Raw genomic sequence first — 21,885 nt, 5'->3', positions numbered from 1 at the left:
CCTAGTTTTCAGACTCTGTACTTCTTAGAGACCAGCCATTATAGTCTGATAAAGATTATCTTCAAGGCTTTTCTGCAGTAGGAATTTTATAATAGAAGAGGGACCAACCAGAACTTTTAACTTAAAAATACCACAACTCACAACATGATAATTCTTTCTTTTAATAAAAAAGAATCTCTGGTTGAGTCTTTTTCAGACTTTCTCAGGTGCTTCCATCTTTTAAACAAGAGAAAGCTTTTAGGGCTTGTTTTGAAATCTCTTAAATAGTTTTGAGAGGTTTTGTGTTGCAGTAGTGTTACAACATCACAGCATAGATTTGAGCCACAAGTAGAAATAAGATGAGCAAAGCACAATTCTGAAGGAGCAAAGTCCTCTGCTAAGTGCTATAATTTGAATTGTTACAAGTTTGTGAAGTATTAGAAGATGCTTCTGATATGCAAACAAAACCATTTTTTTTTCCTCGAAATTATGAAAAGTGGGGCCCATCCAAGGAGAGTCAGGTCTGATGGTGTAGGAGAGATTAAGAAGACAGTAATTCCCACAAATTAGTTTTGGTTGTCTGAAGATCAGGCTGACTGAAAAGTCAAACTGATCTCAGCATGAATGATTCATCATAGATGATGAGGCCGCATCCTTATCACTTGCTTTCCCAAATTTTGCTTCAGTTGTCTTATACAAGGAACAAAAAGAATTGTCACCCTTCACTGTGTGATATCTTTCCAGGAAGAAATCTGATTTTGAGGAGACACTTCAAAGGTATCCTGTACCAGTCCTTGCTGATATTCTTCAAGAGTACTTTAGCTCACTCATTTTAGAAATATACACTTGGGTATCTTCCTCATAAACTGCAGCTGAATTAGTCCTGTATTGTCCTGCTTCTATTAGTAAGCTCTATATATGATGTTTTAAGTAAATTGGCAGAATTTGGGTCATGGTCATACTTATCACCTCGAAAACATACATCTGTTTTTTCCTTAATGATACTACCCAGAGCTTGGGAATATACTAAAAACCTTTGAGGTTAAGTCTTAAGAGTTCTTGTCTTATAACCTCCTTTCCAATAAGCAGACGTTTCCATGATGGTCACTTTCAGATGATCATGATCTGCATTTGTGCTTCATTTTTTGTTAACTCATAAGGAGACAGGAAGACACATCATCAATTTTCATGGAAGCAAAATCTGGAAAATCTAAAGGTTCCTGTTCTGTACTTTGAGTTTGAAAGTCAGCTAAGTAATGACATATCATCATTTAAGCTAATAAAAAGTTATGTTGTTAGCACCAAAGTAAGACAGTTATGAGGAATTCTTTGAAGTCTAGGCACCTGCTCCTTAGTTGTATAAGTGAAATGATGGCAAATTGAGTTTCCCCACTGAATTTTCCAAAATTCTGTCTCATGTAGGGTAGCTAGCATGTAGTGCACCACTATATCAATCATTACTACAGAGGGTTAATATTAATAATGCTTTGTTGCAGTATTAATGATCCAAATTCCATAACTTAATGTGATCAGCTTCTGTGACAGATTCTACACAGTGAGAAATAATTTCCTTGAATTTTGCCCAGTGATGCTTAAGGTCTCTTCTGGAGCTTTTGCAGGTAATATAATTTCTTCAATGTATGCAAAATGAAGTCAACAATACTAGCTTTTTTAGTATTTACACTGTGTATGTTTAACTGGCAGAATTAATTGCCACATGAAATCATGAAGTTGTATAATTTAATGCACTTCAGGAGGGGTTATGGAATTTGTCAGTCTGTGTGCACAGCAACAGGAGTACTAATTTATTAATTAGAAAGGATTAAAAGAGCTCTCCAAATTTTAAAACTGATGATCTGTGGAAGGAAAAAAACTGAGACAATACTGAACTGACTGTAGAACTATATGCTTTTATACAGTCTCTCACTAATATTTCAATATGTGAATGTACGTACACACACTTGTGACTCTACATGTGTATGCCACTGCACTTTTGTACCAGTATCTTCAATCTTAGATAACTGATGTAAACATGATAAACTAATCTAGATCCATACAGACCCACTCACATGAGGCATAAACAAGGAGTGATTCAAACTTCAATGTTGAAGGCACAATGCACATCTCAGAGGTTCCTTTATACAATTTATGACTTTTTAGGTTATTGCTGCATGATTAAAAGATATCTTAGTTATGATTTTGTGTCTGTATCTTTTTACTTATTAGATATATGATGTCTCTGTAGGTATTAACATCAATGCTACAGCAAATAGCATAAACAGGTAAACTTGATAGGGTAAAAATTGTCACCATTCTCCTTTATCTGTATGGATTATAATCACTACTGTAAATGAATAAAAGTTGGAGTAATGAGCTTCCAGGTTAATTCATACACTTGATTATCTTAATATGATCTAGAAGGGTTGTTGTGTGTGGTGGGTTTTTTTGCAATACTGTTTTGTAAAATCACATTGCAAGAGTATTGCTAATAAAAAAAAAAATTACCCAAGGAAATGAGAAGAGGACAATTGGCTAGAGAGCTGCTTGTCTGAAATACCACAGAAACAAAAAACCCCTGTCATTAATTTCTGTTTTCTTATATATGTTTCTCCTTCTTGCAGGTGTTGCATTGACATTTCTAGAGTGCATGGTTTGCAGGCTGAGCTGGTAGCTTTTTTAGTGTGTCTGAGATATGTTATGGGAGCTGGCTTTAGAAAGATTACCCTTGGTAGTGTCCATAATAACTTACTGCTAGATTTTATTTCGTAGCATTTTGTATCTCAGGAATTGGTAATTCTAATTTACATGCCTGTTTATTGGAAACACACTGAGAATATCTATTACTTTCACACATTGTCAATGAACAACATGTTGATCACTGTTTATCTAGCCTGTTCTCGAGTTAATGATAAAACCTCGGGATGGACACAAAAGTTGAAATAATCACTATTTCAGAAAGTGCAAGCTGAGTAATTTGTATGTTGTTCCTGATGGCAAACCATCCCAGATGATGTAAACAGCTGGATGAGCCTTTTGTACCTGCCTCTTGATGAGCAAATTCTACTACCTCTTAAATCAGAACGTAATGAGCTAAGTCAAGGCGTCAGTCAACTCTTACAAGAATCTGTGATTTTTTTGCATTTCTGGCTCCTTTTTATCATAAATAAACCTGCTGTCTTATTTACAAAGAAAGGCATAACTTTACATCCTTAACCTTGCAGGGCTGGGACCTACACTTGTTTTCTTCTTTTTTTTATGTCTGCTTTCTAGGCTGCATAATTTAACTTGTATTGTCATCTTTAGCAATCAGATCTTCTTCTTTGGGCTGGTTAAATGTTTCATGGTGTTGGTAATGAACTCTTGCTTCCTAGGAGTCGGCAGGGTTAATCATAAGGATGAAAAACTGCTTGTGAAGTATTGTATGCAGTAGAAAAGAGTAAGGTAGTTGGTACTAATTTTGGTAAAATCATTCGTGGATTCCTCCATATGAGGTGTTTAGAATCTTACAGTCAAATCAGAGAAGTTCTGAATACAGATTCCCCCAATACATTTTTTTTTCCAAATTAGATCTTGATATTCAGGGAAAAGATCATCTGTAGATAGTAGAAGACATTCAGGAAATCTGCATTGCATGCTTTTTTCACTTTGAAATATAGCTTTAGTGTTGGAATAAATAGTGAAAATGCAGTTGTGCATTCCTCTATTTTAATCATCTGGGAAGTATTTTTCATGTCATCGCATGTCTATTATCTGTGGTCTGTGACAGTTAGACTTTATTAATTTCCAAACAAATTATGTTTTTATTTGTACATCATGTCCACAGAAATTATTACAAAACTGAGTAGATCTAGAAGCAAACCTAAGTCCTATCTAAAGATTAAACTGTTTACAGGTCCAGGGGCCTTAAGGCATATAAGGCTAGTATAAATAGTATACTGTGGAATAGGAATTTCAGTTTGTGGTAAATCTGTCTGTCCTTAACAGCTTCAGATAAAATAATTTTATCCTTCTAGAGCACATCAATTTGCTAGTCAGTGGTTCATGTATCAAAAAGCATTCTGTGAAAATATCAGTATCATTGGTTAATATAAATGAAATTAATTTTTAAAGCTGGGCTAAAGGTTGACATCTGAAAAATTGCATTACTTTGCAGAAGAGAAATTTCTGTCTTCCAGTGAAATTTCAGGTCATAAGGGCAAGTAATTTTCACAATCTTCAATGGGAACCAGTGAAATATGAACTTCATTGTCACCTAGCCCCAAAGCGATAAGATAAAATGAGCTGATACATCATTTGCTGTGGTTTTATCATCTCCTCCGGTAATTGGAAGAGAAAACATAAGAGTCCTTTGCCACCCCCTCTCCCGTTCCTTCACCACCCACACCCAGGCATAAGCCATTTTGCTCTGATCAATACACGGGTCACAGAGTATTTATTTATTTATTTATTTGAATGTTTTATGCTGGGTGAAACTGTCTAGTGGAACATTAAAGTAATTAATATGTTTAATTGAGTTTGTCACCCATGAAAATGCCGAACAGGATTGTATCGCAGACTGTGTGCTCACAGGAGGGACTGGGTGGGAGACTGTTACTGTGTGCCTGTGAATTTCAGTGGCTTATTATTAAATCTGAGATTTGAAGTGAACATCTCCTTGTTCTCTTGAGAAATCTAAGATAAATGGTGATTTATTTAAGAGCATTTGGGTATTTTAAATTACTATTAATCTGTTCTAATTCCCTATTAGTTTGGTTGTACTTGGACATATGTAAACAAAGAACATAGTAAGACCCTTTCTCTGTGAATCCAGAAGTCAGAAACTAAATAGTGCCTGGACAGTAGGATCTTAGGATCCTCAGTTGCAGGGCTGAGCTTGTGGTGGAGAACCAGGTTCCTCATGCACTGAAAGTCGTAACCCTGAAGTGCTGTAATTTTGCTTTCCTGAACAAAAATTACCTGAAATGACAGAGAATGCTGCTAGAAAAATGTATTTATGGATTTTTTTTCTCTCAACTGCAATAAAATGTAAATGCAAATTAAATTATTTTTTATTTTATTTTTTTATTTGATGGTGTTGTGGTGGGTTTTTTGGGTTGGTTTGGGTTTTTTTCTTGGTGTTTGATTTGTTTGTTTGTTGTGTTTGGGTTTTTTTGGTCAGGTACATAATAACTTTTTCTGGAAATATACAAATGTGCATAATTTTTTAAAATAAGCTACTTACTTTTAAATTTACTTGTGGCAGTTAAATTGGCTGGCACATTAAAGTAATATAATTATTCAATTACTGTTTCAGTTCTATAACCCATTTGCAGACTTAAATTACTTCCAACCTATTCACATTTTCAAGATCAATAGCACTTTTCTCTAAAATTAAAAATATGAGGGCTGATTGGTTTGCTTAAAAGGTAAAGCAAAATGTTCATTTAGTCTTCAGTAAAATGTTGCTTCTGTAATTCAGGAGATGTCACCTTTCAACTACTGCAAGTAGTCTTTTACAAGAGACATTGTTTATGATTTACATTCAAGAGAGGGTAAGGTGGGGCATTTGTTTTCAAAGCTGTCAAATGACAGAACAGCTTCCCAGTGAGCATTTGAATATTGGGAAATTACCTGATACACAACTACGAATTGTGAGGGGACTTCTTTATGTATGATCTTAATTGATGATCAGCACTGTGCTGACTTTACATGCAATTCTGATTTCAGAATTCCCTTGAAATGGAAATTGAAGCTGGCTATTTGCTTACTGATTTCTTGGGGAGTTTCTTCCTGCCCTGCAGTGTCAGGGCCTACAGCATGAGTATGAGGACTGATTACAAATTTAGACCTTCATTTCTATTACATGAAGTAAAGAAGGGTCTTCACACAAAGGTGGAAGTAATTTTGTCTTTTTAATAGTGTATTCATGCTGTCTGTTCATCTGGTGTTGCCAAAGCCTAGTCACAAAACAGTTCATTTAATGAGATTTTTGGAACTGTAGAACTTTATAATTGGTTCATTTGTTTATTTTGCATATTTTTAAATGAAACTGTAAACTGTATAAATGGTCTTTCCTCCTATAAAGTGCAGTATTTTTTTGTAAAAAATGAAATGGACAGTAGACTAAACTTCAATCTGATGTGTCGGATCAACTGAAATTCTATACATACTTTTTCATGTGGGTGAGGTGGTACTATTTGTGCAGGTTAAATGAGATTGTACACCCTTATTAGTCTTTGCTCTACAAGTTGTTCCGAAACTGGTGGTAACAAAAGGCAGAAATAAATGAGTAATTTTTAAACTCAACAATATTATGAAAAAGACAGTTGCTCTTAAATTCTTAAGTAGAATTCTGAGTTGTATGACTTATGGGTGATAACAGGCAAATGCAATAATAGTTTTTAAAAGTTGTAATTCTGATAGTATCAGAAGTGATTAAAAAAAAAATCTTTTTAACAAAACCCTCTGCCAGAATAAAAATGCTGAATTTAATTTGAAGTACGAGTCAGTTTCTGTAATTATTCATAAAATCAGATGTTTGACAGGGAGTAAAAGGTTGAATTGGATTTTCATAAGGAATACTTAGTAATACACATGAAAGAAACATGTTTGTCTTCTGGACCTTTCATCTACTATAGGTGGTGTGATGAGCGCAGAGCAGTGGTAATGATGCAGTTTCCATAGCAACTGGTTCATTGGCGGGCTAGACCTCTGTCTAGGGTGCTGTCAGTGTGCCTGGAGTTTCAGAAAACAGTGTCCCAAAGAAGGTCTGCTTCCACCTAATCCAGTTTTAATTGAACTCCAGAGACTTTGAAGTGAAGCTGCAGACCAGGCAGACACTATTCCAACTCAAAATGAAGGCCTTGCTCGGCTAGACCTCAGCTGCTTCTCACTCCTGATAACTTCTGTTAATAAGTGGTTTAAAGAATTGTTATGGTGGTGACTGGTAGCGTTTCTGCAGTGCAGTTCCAGTTTCAGCTGTAAATCCTGTTACACTGGATTCGATAACTGTATCATGGCTGTACAATGTAAACCACCCCTGCTATTTTCAAGTCGGTCACTTTTCCTTGCAATTTCAAAGCTTTTGCCCATGGGCAGGGTTTCCACTGTCACAAAAAACACTCTCTTAGTGGGGTAAAAGTAAAAATTCTTTAAGTTGCTGATTTCAATCACAGTATCCATGTGATATATGTTTGAATTTGCAGTGCAGAGGCTGATAGTGACAAGCAGGCTTTTGTGTTTTAATTGTTACTACAGAAAAGCAGAGATCATCACATTCCTGTCTTGGGAAAAAAAAAAATAAAAAAAAATTGAAATTAAAAGCTTCAATTTAAAGTTCATAAGATGAAACAGTACTAAAATTTTTTTTTGTACACAACCAGCCCAACTTTGTCTCCTTTGTTACATCTTTTGATGTTATGCTCTTTAACATGTCGCATATTTATATGCGACAAAAACACGTAAACGTGACAAAAAGCCAACCTTGGTGCTTCTGAATAGGATCATAGAATTATACAGATCTGCCAATTAGGGTGGATGGGTTGTGGATGTGGCATGGAGAGTGTCAGCGTGGCCCAAGTCTTTTAGTTCCCTGGTTCCACAAATGATTAACAACCATTGATCACATTTCTAGAATTTTGTATTGGAAGAATTGCTTTTGTTTTGGTTTGTGTTTTTTGTTTGTTTGTTGTTGGTTTTTTTTTGGTTGGTTGGTTTTGTTTTGTTGGTTTTGTTGTTTGGTTGTTGTTTTGCTTTTCTTTCTGTGTGTATGTGTGTGTGTTGGGACAGAAGTTGTCTGTATTGAGGGAGAGATGAGGGATTAAGTAAAAAAAATGGACGGGAGATGGTTTGCTTTATATGGTCCAGTATTCTGTAATACCTGCTTTTGGTTTGCAAAGATGGTACAGTATTTTATACTGTATTGCTCGGTGCTTTTATAATGATGCTTGTGCTCTGCTACAAAAATGCAGATTATTTGTGAATATATGCTACGCATGAGGCAAAATCCTCCTCTCTTAAAAATCTAAAAAGAAGTGATTGGGCTCACTAGCAGTCTTTCTTACATTAAAAGCTTGAACTTCACATTTTCTTTTTTATACGCAATATATTGCTCAAATGAAATTGCAGTAGGAGTGATGTAAAGTAGGGTTATATCTGAATCTCCTTTTCTATGATGGATTTCTGCTAAATGCTTGCTAGAATTTGCAAATCTCAGATTTTCCTTCGCTTGTGGTTTGTTAATCAGAAGCAGAGAAGTGTCCAATCTTGCTGTCCCTTAACACTTACGTAATTAAGCTTCAAAATGAAAAGAGAAAAGTGAAGCAACAAAGAAACAAAGTGGCTGAGGACTCAAAATGGGATTAGTGTGAATTGTGAAGGCAGACTAAGCATCTGTGTCTGTCAGATGGGATGACAGGAATTGTAACAAGTTACTTTGACAACCGCTTACTCCATAGAGAGATTTTGCTGAGTTCATTTGCAGGTTTGTGTTTAACCTTAGCTGACAAAATGATACTTAACCTCTTATACAGCCAACCTTTATAGTTCCAGAATTAATGAATGTTGCCTTAACGATAAACCTAAGGAACATTTTTTTTCTTTAAAGACATTTTTTTCTTGTTTATTTGTTACAGGTGTGTTATTGCAATGCTAAAGTGAGTGCAGATACATCTAATGGCACTAGCAATATGTTTCAGAATATGTTTTTATTCTTCGTTGAATTGCCAAAGATTTCACAATTTTTCTGAAAGTCCCTTGAGTCCCTTGTTTATGGAAAATAGGCAGTTGTCTTTACAGGAAAAAATACAAGCACATTTTAAAAATCCTTGATATGAATAGTTGAATTAAGGACCTCAAAAAATTCATGGCATGATTTGGAGTATATTTTAATTATACTGCAGGTTTGGCATGTAAGTGGTGGAATCCGTGTTTGTGAGTCAAACAGTTTTGTTTTTCCAATATGTTACCTATATTGACAACATATTAAAAACATTCTCTCTGTGTCTCTTCCTACTAGATTCTGGCATATACAGAAGGACTTCATGGAAAATGGCTCTTTTCAGAGATCCGATCTATCTTTTCCCGACGTTACCTTTTGCAAAATACAGCACTGGAGATATTCATGGCAAATAGAGGTACCGTGAGTTTAGAGGAGTGGCAGATGTCAATTTGGGGATATGTGTGTTCTGTTTGCTGTTCAGTCACAATTTTTTTGGTATGGATTTGTGTAGATGGTAGAAGGGCTTGGATTAAGTGTCTCAATATTTAAGTTAGTGTATTTTTGTAATTTTCATTTTTTTCCTATGAGGAATGATAATCAAACATGATAACAGAGAATTGGCAATGCCTCACTTTCACATATATCTATGTATTTATTTGGCATTCTCTGTAAACTCTTGCTTAAGGCGTTCCTACCTCTGATCTGCACAAAGGGTTTTATTTTGTCCCTTTGGAGGGTTAGTAGTTGTTAGTTATGCACACCAAGAACAACAAAATGACAGAACTTCACTAATGGATTAGATGAGTGACTGGTTTATCTTCATGCTTTATTTCTGGTAATAATTTATTTCAGTTAGAACCTAGTGCAGCTCCAAGAAATAAATGTCTGTTTACCTTGGTAATTAATATTTTTTTTTTCAGCCTCCCCTTTCTTCAGTTCCTTTTTCAGACACACATACTTACTGTGACAAGTTACTCAAAATTCAGTGTGTTGATACTTGGAGAACTTTCTTTTGCTATTTTCTCCCCCTAAATTTTATTTTAAACCAGGTTATATGAAGTCTTTGCAATTTAAACCAAGTTTCTTCAGATACTTTTAGTGCTTTTATACTGAAAATGAAATTTTGAAAAAAAAATTTAAAAACTGTATCTGAAGATGCCAAATGAATAAAAAATGTAAAATATTGTTTTGGTTATGATACAAAACATTGTTGTCCTGAAATTGGTAAATATTTCATAGGATAACATGTTTTATGCAGTTATTATGCTAGTCAAAAAGATTTTGTCTGAGCTTAAAATCTCTGTTCTTGAACATGCCTGGTAAATATTATGACACATGTTTCACGGAGCATTGTTGTGCATATCTGAAGTTAATGTAGTCTAACAGAATATTAATCATATGCATAAACACATTCCTATTTTGGAGCCTGTATTCTCTGAATGTCCACTGAAGATACCATAATTAAAGTGTTATTTAGATTCTTAGGTTGCTATTTCATAAGCATCACTGAATGTTTCAAAATATGAAAATAGTATTTTGAAGAATATATCTTGTAAAAATATCTAGAACATAAACTAGTAAGGGTATGATCCATTTAACATATGCATTTTTAAAATAAAGTAAGTTCTAGACAGTCAGTCTGTGCATATAGGTTTAACTTCTATTCAGAAAGGAAAACAAATATATTGTAAGCTTTTTAACAGTGGAAACTTCTACTGAAATTCCTGTTAGTGATAAATGAAAGCTGTTCTGGAATTTAAAAAAAAACACCAAAAACAACAAAACCAAACCAACCAAACAAAACCCCGCAACAAAAAGACTATAGTAACCTGAAGGAAGCATGTCTAGTCTTTTAGTTGCTCAGCACCTAAACTTAGGGTCAAATTTCACTGGGCCAGAAAGTCTAAGAGAGAAGCTGTAAAATCATGTCATGTTTCTGCTCTTGTGTTCACAGTGGGTGTCATGTTCAACTTTCCTGACCAAGCAACTGTAAAGAAAGTGGTTAACTGTCTACCTCGGGTCGGTGTTGGTACTATCTTTGGACTACCCCAGACCAGGTATTTTGCAATTTGAATTAACTTTATCTGTCAGTTGTAAGAGTTCTTAGCTCATCAAACCAGCTCACATGGTTTGGAGCATTTACATCTACTGGTTTACAAAACATAAGCATCCTCAGACTATCACTTCTGCATGCACACTTTTGCATGTATTTGTGTAATAAAAACTTTGTATTTTAGAGTTTTTTTGTGATTTCTGTCTATTATAGGGATTATAGCTTCTTTTTGACAGTAAGACTCGATCACTTACCCTGCTTAAAGGAAAATAGGTTTCTTTATGCTTGCCATCTCACTAAAATTTAAGACAGATTTAAGACTGGTTTTAGGACTGATTAGTTTTTATGGCAGTGTTCAGATATATTACCTTGACTGTATCATCCTTGAATCCTCTGTAGTATTTAAATGTAGATGAAAATGATTGTTTCTTATCAGAGGGATATTGTAGTGATGTGAGAACAATATAAGTTGGAGAGCATGTGAAGCATTGATACAGTGTGCTTGTCTATTAGCTCTGGAAGACACTGTTCAAATTTCAAATAGTGAGAAATCAGTATTACAACATCACACTGTGTGTTTGGATCCTGAAACTGAGCAAACAGAAGTTTTTGAGGTATATCATAACTCTAGTTGGATTGGTTACCTCTTATATTTTATAATTATAAACTAAGCAGATTAATTTCTATTTTTTTAAGAAAAAAATGGCAACCCTTAAGGAATATCTTCATTGCTACTACTTTAATTTTTAATTTTTTTAAAAGATATTTTTCTGCGCAGAAATGGCATTAAAATAATTGGGGATGTTTTCTGTTGTGTTTTGTAATTTACTTTTTTTGAGTCCTGAAAAAATTATCCTGAACTGCACTTATAGCTACTCTGTAAGAACTCAGTATTGCTATTTACAGAAGAATATTGCATGAACATTTTCTAATATATGTGAAAGTATAGACAGATATGTATTTTTTTAATTTCACATAAATTGATATAGATTAACTTGTTTACATTGCAATGCAGTTTATTAAAATTAAAAAAATAAATAAATTACTGTAACTGTTTTCTTTAATAGCTTACCAATACCAAAAAGATTTGTTAACTGAAACTACATACAGGGTTGTTGTTTTTTTTCCAGTAGTGGTTGTGGTCCTGGTATTTACAGATGTCTGTATTATGAACAGAATAGTCTTGGGAATTCTATGATAAGCTCTTCTTTGCTTGATTTATCACTCCAAGAAATGACTCTCTAGTCTTCTTCCACCAATATTAAGAAATCTGGCATCAAATTCTGGAAGCTTAATTGAGTTATTTATAACTAACTCCCCAACACTACTCAGAATTTAAATCTCAAGAGGATGAACTTCATAATGACGTTCTATCATCTTATAATTGTTTTCCTTTGTTCTTGAGGGATTAAAAAAAGCTCTGCTAAAAGATGGTTTTAGTCTTATGTGGAATTCTAGAAGTCATGTATTTCTATAATTTAATGGTCTGCCATTTCTTTAAATCACTAGTAATATATTTCTGTAATACATCAAGCCTTCATGGAGCAGCTGAATTTGCACAGCTGTAAAGGTTTTTGAAAGCTTTCAAATCTTGAGATATCCAGCTGTCAGATGCTTTAAGTTTTTTCTTCTTATTAGCTTATAAAACTTTAAAAAAAATAATTTCAGGTATTCAGAATAAGAATTTGGTCTTCAGAGAATTCTAGCATAGAACTAGTAAAAAGTATTGGTACAACTACCACTAATACTCAGGTAGGTAAAAAGGAACACCCATCAGGTCTGGTCATTATTTTTTCTGATTACTTTTTTTTCAGACGCATTTCTTTGGCCAGTCCACGACAGATTTTCAAAGCTTCCAATATGACCCAGCGATGGCAACACCGAGAAATTTCCAACTTTGAATACCTGATGTTTCTAAATACTATAGCAGGTATCACAAATATCTTTAATGACTCAGAAAAGGAGTTAATGGTGGCACAATCTCAACAGAAATGGGGCACTACTAGGTTTTGCCCTTTAAATAATAACTTTTTCTATGTACGGTTCCCTTCTGAAGAACAGCCTCACAAAATCCTCCTAAATGTACTTTATTGATAATTATGTTTATGCAAGAATAAGAGTAGCAAGAAATTAATAACACATGTAATTAATGAACTGCACTTAAAATATATCTCCAAAGTCAGAATATCTATGTATATATATGTATGTTGGTGTAGATAAAAAGTGTTGTGCCTCGATCACCAGTGCTGCTGTGCCAGGACACCAGTTCTCAGAATCATCCATCCACAAGTCCTAATTCATGGTTTCCAAACTCCTCATTCTGTAAATACTAAGCTGTATTTCATTTAAGGCATCTTATGCTATTATCTTCTAACCAACTTGACTTCACTTTAGTAAATGGAGGCTAATAATTAGGTCTTGTGACCTCTCTTATTTTCCAACATACTTGGTTCTCAGAGCAACTTACAAAATTCTCAATTTTCAGCTCTTTTCTATGGTATTGGCAGTGCTGAGAGGTCCGTTAACTCCCTTTCAGACTTAGCTTTTGCTAACACACTTTATATAACAAATGCCTCTGCTTGTACTAATTACATTTTGTACAAATGTTCAGTTTTGCTAGTTTCTGTAATCAGTCATTAAGTCAGACATGCCAGGATACTGGCAGATTTTATAAAAGCAGCGGCAGATCTACTTACCTCTTTACTGCCTAAATGGAACGAGGCAAGACCATAACACTGTTTTATGTGGCTCTAGTGAATGATCCTTTTCTGCTTTAAGATATGACTGAAGTAACAAAAGCCATTCTTACTGATTGGTATTTGAGGTTAAAAAGAACAAGAAGATAACGTCATGGGCATAGAGAAAGTTGAATTGTTCATGATGGGGAATTAAAAGATTGTGTATGTATGATATATGATTATTCCAATTGAATTTTAATATTTTTTTTTTACTGGAAGAAGGCTATTATTTCCATCTTACAGATGAATGAAGGTGCATGTGTGAACCTGAAAGTAGAACAGATTTTCTGTTCTGGTAAATCTTGGCAAATCCATAGATGATCAATGGTCAAGGAAGAATTCCCCTCAAAGTGAATCTCTCGGTGAATTGGTTATTATTTGCGTAATTTCTCAATCTAAAATCCTGAGCTGCTTCATTCTGCTTTCACATACAGAATTCAGTACAGTATGTAAAAATATTGCTTTGATTCTTAGTATGAACAAAAGTCAGTGCCTCTCCATTTTTTTGAAGTGTTCAACCTTAAAGAAACAGAAGAAAATACGACATAAGAAGGAAAGGGAAAAAGCATAGAAAATGACTGGATTTAACTGTCACCGTTTGCGAAAGAGTTTACAATTGAAGGGAAATATTTTAAACTAAACACTAGCAATTTATGAACTTTTAAGTTATTCTTTTCAAGAAAGTGAAGTAGAATGTTGAAATTATAAAAGACATTACAGATCAAGAGCTTGCAAAGTTACATTGTTTTATCTTTAGAGGTTATTTTAGTTAAAATATGACTTTTAACTCATGGCACATTTTTTTTGGTTATTGTTTGTCAGGTCGAACTTACAATGATTTAAATCAGTACCCTGTGTTCCCTTGGGTTATCACGAATTATGAATCAGAGGAGTTGGACCTTACACTTCCTAGCAACTTCAGGGATTTGTCAAAGGTATTTGTGATCAGATACAGTTTTTTTCTATCTAGTATTTATCACAGTAGCTTTCAGTCTTGTTCATGTTTTCTGCTACATTTGATACATTGATGTTAAATGCACGACTATTGCAGTGTTTAATTTCTGTATGCATATACTGATAATAGGGATTAGATTGTGGGAAAATAAATTATTGATGTATCCTTACTGCTTCTGATGGTATCAATTTAATAACTGGTAATGGAAGGTGTTCTTAGTTGGACAATATATCTCACATTTAATTGCAAATTTGAATGACGTTAGGAATGTTGAGGCTGCTAGATTAAAAATTAACCAAATAATTCTGTTGAGAATTGTGCTTTTTTAGTAGGAAAGCCTGTGATGCCGTTATGTTTTAAGTACTTTTAAATCATTGCCTTGATTCGCATAAGCAGAAACTGTATTTTTTCACTTCCTCTACCTATCCCCTTCAGGTATGCTCAAGTAATACAGTTGTCCTTTCTCAGACAGACATTGTCACTTTTTTAACATTTCCGAACAGCTCCATTCTGGCAGACTAGCTGCGTGTTTCTAAGGTTCTTTTCCAAACAATCATGTGCAGATGCAATATTATACAGCCTGGTTAAAGCTTTATAGAATGTGATCGTTCTCTTTCAATCTTTTCTAAGAAAGGAATATTTCATTTTACAAAGTAGAAGCATCTCTCATTTTCTTTGCAAAGACTAGGTCCACTGATCATCAAACAGGATCTTTTTCTAAAAACTAGCTATTATAGGAAATGACTGGCATGTGGAGCAATATAATTAGTAGAGCAGGCAAATAATGTATTTTAATTATAGCTTGTTTTTTCACAAAAGTCTTCCATACAAATTGGTAATTTGGTAGAAAAAAAAAAAATCAGAGAAGTAAGGCAGTTGTTAGCAGTTCTTCCTTTCAATTTGCAAGCGATTAAGCTAAACACAGGTCAGTGAAAATATTCAGAAAATTATTTTTTTTTTCCAAAGATTTAGTGTTTTAACCTTAGAAAAGGTACTGTGGAGTTATTGAATATATACGCATGTGTATATACATACACGTATATGTGTATATATATATTTGAAGACTATCAGTACCTTTTGTGTGTGTACATGTATGTACAAATAAAAATAAAGGAATAATGTTTTTAAGTAGAAAGCAGAGATGTACTGAGGTACTGTAATTGTAACATTTTCTAATAGGGTTAATTTAGTTTGATGAAGTCAAATGCGCCTGTACTCAGCACTGGTGGGGCAGCTCCTCAAGTACTGTGTTCAGTTTTGGGCTCCTCACTACAAGAAGGACATTGAGGTGCTGGAGAAAGTCCAGAGAAGGGCAACGAAGCTAGTGAAGGGTCTGGAGAACAAGTATTACGAGGCGTGTCTGAGGGAACTTGGGTTGTTTAGTCTGGAGAAAAGGAGGCCGAGGGGGGAGACCTTACTGCTCTCTACAACTACCTCAAAGGACCTTGTAGTGAGGTGGGGTTGGCCTGCTCTCCCTAGGAACAAGTGAAAGGATGAGAAGAAGTGGCCTCAAGTTGTGATGGGGCAGACTGGATGTTAGGAAAAATTTCTTCACGGTAATAGGCTATCCAGGGAGGTGGTTGAATCACCGTCCTTGCCTGTGTTTAAAAGAGGTATGGATGTGGTGCTTAGCAACATGGTTTAACACTGTGCTTGCTAGAGTTAGGTTAATGGTGAGTAGAGTTAGCTTATGGTTGGACTCGGCGATCTTAAAGTTTTTTCCAACCAGAAGGATTCTGTGATTCTTTAAGTGATGAACCATATGCTTTCCCAGAATGTCTGATTGACACAAACATCTTGCTCTCTAAAAATGTCCCTACTGTTTTGAGTGAATGCCAGCCCTTCCCATATACAGAATAAAAGTCTTTATGCCACACTTGTCTTGCATACAGCAGTTCAAGTTTTGGTTACTGTTAGGCATTTCTAGCTGTTATCAATTCTATGTGGTTTAAATGTTAAACTATGTGTCAGATGATGAATTCGTAGCAAATATCTGAAAAACCTTGCTAATATTCAACTATGAGAATGTTTAAATGTCATGTATATTGTGATATTTTCATTGTACTTTTATTCTGGGGGTATTGCTTCAAAATAAGTGCTAATTATGTCTTGTAGCATGTCTATGCTTTTGCACTGCGAAAGGTTTTAAAAATACTTAAAGATACTTAATTTAACTTTTTACATAGTTTTATAACACTCTTTGAGCAATCTTTTACTTCATTTATTTTCCTTATCCATGTCCAGAAACACACTGCACTTTAGTGCTCCCACTGAGTAAGGAGATGGAAAACTTAGATTTTGTTCTGACAGAAAGGATAGCAGGTCAATATTTTTACTTTTTTGCTACTTTATGAAATTAAAAATGAGGTGTTTTTTTTTCTTTGTTGTTTTTATTTTAATGTCAAGTTAAGGTTAGGTATTATAATGTGTCAAATATGAGTAACAGTTTTGTTAAGATGTTAGCTAGAAGTCCACAGTTAGTACAGATTTAGAGAGCTGCAGTGTATAGGTTAAAACAACTCTTTATTTAAGCAGCTTCTTATGGCACTGTTTTGAACATCAGTCACACAATGATAAACCAAAGCAACTGAAATGGATTGTGGTTAGTATTACTGTCAGCCTGACGAATGCTCCTGACAAATGCCAGGAGTGCACTGCCAGTCTGTTACCCTGTTTTGACTCAAGTGTTTATTTCTTAAGAGCTGACTATGGTTTGGAATGAGTATTACATATTATATTTATAGCGGCATATATTTTATTTATACAACATACACAGTTTCCCACAAGAATGTGTCCCATTTTCTGTGTTAGTTATCTTATTCAAAAGCACACTTTTCCCTTTTCTTTATTCAGTGAAAGCAATAAATTGCAATGTGTTTCTGGACTTGGAAGAGGAAAGAAAGTGAAAAAAGAATACATGGAAAATACTGAGATATCAAAGCATGATTTTATAATCTCTGAAGTTTCTTACAAGGTCTTGGTGTATGCAAGTAGCTGTTGATAATTCTTCTTTCATAAAGCACAAAATTTCTGTAAGATCATAAACTGACACTGCTAGAAGGAAATAATGCCATTCTTAAATACTCTTTTTTCTTCACTGTAGCTGCATGTGTACATAATAATATTTTTATTCCCATTGTTATCATTTTCATGCAGTATTTGCTAAATCATTATCAATTTCATAGTGGCTGTTATGTACATAATGACTTCTTTTCCAGTCAAGTGTACAAAAGCAACAAATAGCTTTCATCTTTAGTGAAGTGAGGTATTTAATTGGTATGTAAGATGCCACTGATATCAAATACACTTGGACAGAAGAGAAGTAGTAGATTTTTTTACTAGGACAAATTAGACTAGTTTTCTTGTTCAAATTTAAACTTCACTGTTGACTGTTCTGCAGCCTGCCAGCCTGAATTCTACTGCAGGGTGCCCATTTTAGGAGCATAAATTCACAGCATATACACATATACACACAAGACTTGTGCTGCATGTTTTCCACTGCAAGGAAACAGTGGGATGGGGATTGAATTTGCTCAGTTATCTCATGTTACCCCTTCACAAAGAGATATAGTAAGTAACACGTTTCGATGTGCACCTATTATGCTTTTTCAGATTTATTTAATAAATATATTTAAAGAAATATGTTGTGTGTAGAGAGGCATTACGATTTGTATAGCCATTCTGTGAACTGGTGCTTTTAATGTAGGAAATGAAAATTATGGTTTATTCAGCTCATGTTCCAACACAAAATCAAAGCAGGTTACTACCAGTTAAAACTGATAATCCTACAGGAACAACTCAGTGTCCTTCTAAGCATAAAGCATGTTCCAAAACTGGACACTAAAAGAAGGTGAGAGGAACAGTGTGAGAACTAGCAATAGTGGATGCCGTGGACATTACTTATTTTGATAGGCAATTACCTCTGGAATTTAGGTACTGAAACCTATGATGCTTGACATTGCTGTGACAAAAGTTGCCACTCTAATTAAAAAGCATTCCAAAGCCGGACAGGGTAAGCTGAGAAGAAAGATTCAAATATTTTTCCTTTCAGGGAAGTTAATGTGAATCCCTGTTTAGAGCAGGACAGCATGGGAAATAAAATACTTGCAACTTTGTATCAGAATCCCTGGCAGTTAAGAAGAGGTTCAGTAGATGTTCTAGAATTTTGGGTCACCTCAAGAAACAATAATAGATCTATGAAGACCAGTCCCTATCTACAGTCAGCCTGAAGCAATGTTATCTGAAAAGGAGGTGTGTTTCTTCATATTTTTTTAGTCTGTTAGAGATTTTAATATATTTAGTATAAAGTATACCTATCAGATGATCTTAATTATCAGATAACAAGATATCACACTTTCTTTGTGAAATGCAACTAGCTTCTTCAAGGAGAGGGTCACTCCATCCTCTCTAAAGTTGTGTGCAGAGTAGGGGACAGTTTAGATAAATCATAACAGGAACTGGTTTATCACCTTGCTGCAGATGTACATTTCATCTCCATACCTGTTTGTGCAAAGGGATTGACAGATCTAGATGTTTGACATAATAATGTTAAAAGCAACTTTTAGTGGAAGGGAAGCGATACTCTAAGCAGTACCTTAATTTTTAGGGATGCAAGTGAGGGTACCATTTAGAAAACCATAAAAGAGCAAAATGTAGCTTAGAGAACAAAGACTCCTTCCCAATCTGTCCTGTTTGAATACAAAGAAAGAGAATAGAAAGGGATGGAGAGAGATGGGCTTGTGATTTGGTCCTTGCTTGTGATCTGAGAACTCAAAAGTCAAGTCCTTCTTAGAAGAAAGTTGTGCAAGAGTAGGAAGTTCTCTTGTTCAAATCTCTGTGCTGTAATTTTAGGACTATGATAGGCTTTCTTTGTTTGGATAAGAAAATCTATTGTAGAATAAGAAGTCATATAAACTGAAGTGCTGAGTTGTCTGTTACATTCCCATGAAAAGTTTTGGTCTAATGACGTAAGTATTTCCCATTTCTAAATGGGGGGGAAGTGTTTTACTCGGCAATGCCAGTAGCCCTTAGACTCTAGATTCCATCAGGGACTTTTAATGATAAAATGGGTCACGTATCCTTTCTGGCAGCTGCGTCGATCTGTCGTGTCATTTCCTGTAGCACGTTTGCCAGAAGGAGGATCCGAGGGGCGCGTCGGGCCGTGCGTGCCGGGCCTGCAGCACCATGGACAGCGCCCGCAGCCCCGCCCGGCAGCGGTGCTGGGTGGGCGCCCAGGGCCGGCTGGGGCCGGGGCCTTGGGGATGTTGAACAGGCTGATGCAGCTCTGGCTCTTCTGGGTTTTGGTATCAATCTCTGCTTGATACCTGCTTGGTTTGCTATGCTGGTATGTTGGTCTGAGCTTTGAGCATCCATCTCAGGACCTTTTGTAGAATAAACGTGGTTTTTGTGTGCATGTTTAGCTACCTGTTCCTCCACAGCTCATATAGAGACTTACTGAGACAGAAACTTCACCAAAATACATCTCTGAGATGATTTATCAGAACATACCTTTTGAAAAACTACTCTTAGTCTAGGTAGACTTTAGAAAGTATTCTGGGAATTTCCATTTCTGGATGACAATATCCTTACCATCCTTTTATATCTTTGTCTTCCTTGTCTTTAGTTTCTTATTTCCCCTTTCAAACCTTTTCCTCTAAAGAATATGTAAGTGGGTGATAGAGTATATTTGCTACCATTCTTACTTTCACCTCACTGTTCTCTTTTTTTCCACCACAGGCTTATTTTCGAAGTCACAAGAAGCATACTCTTTGCGCTTCAGAGACGTATAGCAGTTTCTAGGATCACTTCATTCTTTTCCAACAATTTGTTTTTTAAATTTGTGTAGGTATTAGAGCAAAAGTCAAGTTTACAGGATCAATAGGAATCATCTTGGAAATGAGCATAATTATCTTAATCTTTCCCTACCTCATGGAGGAGTATTGTTGGGAAGGCAGAAATGCTCAAAGACAATAAAAACAATAACTCAGAATTAACAATGAATGTTCAAAATGTTATTCTTAGTTTATATCTGATGTTATTGTCCATCCTACTCTTGTTTCAATTTTAGGTGCCCTGAACATATGTCATCTCCTAACTGGAAATGAACTGAGGGAGGTTCATGACCTTTTAAATGATCACAAGAAACCACTGGGCACATGTCTGGTCATAAAATGTCCTAGCAATCAAAAAAACCCTAATTTCTCACACATGTCTTGGGCCATAGACATTTTAAATGTGTAGTTTCTGTCTTCCTAATGTAAAGTGAATGTTATTCTCTTGATAAGGTCTCTCTTCCTTTTTATATTAATACATTTGAACTCCAGCAGATGATGAGATACTACGCCACGCGTCTGTGTAATTCTGATTTCCAAATAAGCAAATTGCACTCATACTAGAAATGAGGATGGGATTGAGCTCACCTACCTGGAGCTGTCTAAAATTGAGTTGATCAAAATTCTGGGAGCAGGAAGGCTGTGGGGGTCAAAGAACAATCCAGGTATAAAAGTAGCACTTAGAGAAAATGAGAGCATGGTAAAACAATAATAATAATTTTTGTTTACAGAGGAGTTTAAGGTAGTTGTCAGGCTGTGGACTTACTTTGATGGACATACCAGATGATCTGTCTCAAACTCAAATATGAGTGAAAGTGTGGATCAAATGAAGGAAATGAATAGAAAAAGATCACTGGTAGAAGATGGTATGACCCTAAAAAGCTTGAATTGAGAAGTCTAATAGGATTAAGAAAAAATAAGTTACATACAGTATCCAGCCAATCACTTGAAACTGCCGTCAGTATCAGAAACACAAGGTTTCTGAAGTGAGGTGGTCCCTGGCATTCCAAAGGCCTTTTCTGTATTTTATCATGTTCAGCATATATGGTAATCTGAAATGGAAGATAAACTGGGAGCTGGTAAAACTTTCTGATGGTGCTAATATGTTGATGATAGTGAAGATGATGGCTGACTGTATGAAATAGGTAATAAAATGGTAGATTAATTCACCTTAGATAAGAGTGAAGAAATACATGTATGAAAAATCAGACATTGATGGTCTCTTAGCTGTCTATTTATAAAATCCATATAATCTGATGGTAATGCTTGTATGAAACAGTACGGATTGCAGTAAACAACTCTAGGCTTTCCCAAGTACATCTTTCTGTCATGCTGCTGCTCTTTTTGTGGGCATGGAGTTTACACATGGTGCACAATAATGTCAATTTTGTGTGCCCTCATAGTGTTTAATCTGCAGAAAATACAAGTTTGTGTTCGCTTTTAGCTTAAGATACTGTGCTGTTAGTACAAACCAATAGCATTCTGATTTTGCTTCCAATTGTCTCGTATAGATCTGGTGTTAGGTATAATGGCTGCTGTTTTCTGTGATAGTGGCTTGTATGGTGTGTTGGCAGAGGAGCATGGTCTGTGAAGGGAAAGCAGAGAGAGAACTTTTTAATCTGCTGTGATTC

At 35.2% G+C, this 21,885-nt stretch overlaps 1 protein-coding gene across 1 annotated transcript in view; it reads left to right on the top strand.

Moving 5' to 3' along the window:
- LRBA (LPS-responsive vesicle trafficking, beach and anchor containing) overlaps positions 1-21,885 on the top strand; it is a 408,793-nt gene that overhangs the window by 265,802 nt on the left and 121,106 nt on the right. The window contains exons 41-44 of the mRNA XM_010009006.1: positions 8,975-9,092; positions 10,632-10,734; positions 12,545-12,660; positions 14,291-14,403. Of these exons, the coding sequence (XP_010007308.1) occupies positions 8,975-9,092; positions 10,632-10,734; positions 12,545-12,660; positions 14,291-14,403 (450 nt within the window). The remainder of the gene's footprint in view (positions 1-8,974; positions 9,093-10,631; positions 10,735-12,544; positions 12,661-14,290; positions 14,404-21,885) is intronic.

Source organism: Chaetura pelagica, unplaced genomic scaffold (genome assembly GCF_000747805.2).
Source record: "Chaetura pelagica isolate M959 unplaced genomic scaffold, ChaPel_1.0 scaffold221, whole genome shotgun sequence".
Taxonomy (NCBI): domain Eukaryota; kingdom Metazoa; phylum Chordata; class Aves; order Apodiformes; family Apodidae; genus Chaetura; species Chaetura pelagica.
This window is presented reverse-complemented; position numbering and strand designations above follow the sequence as displayed.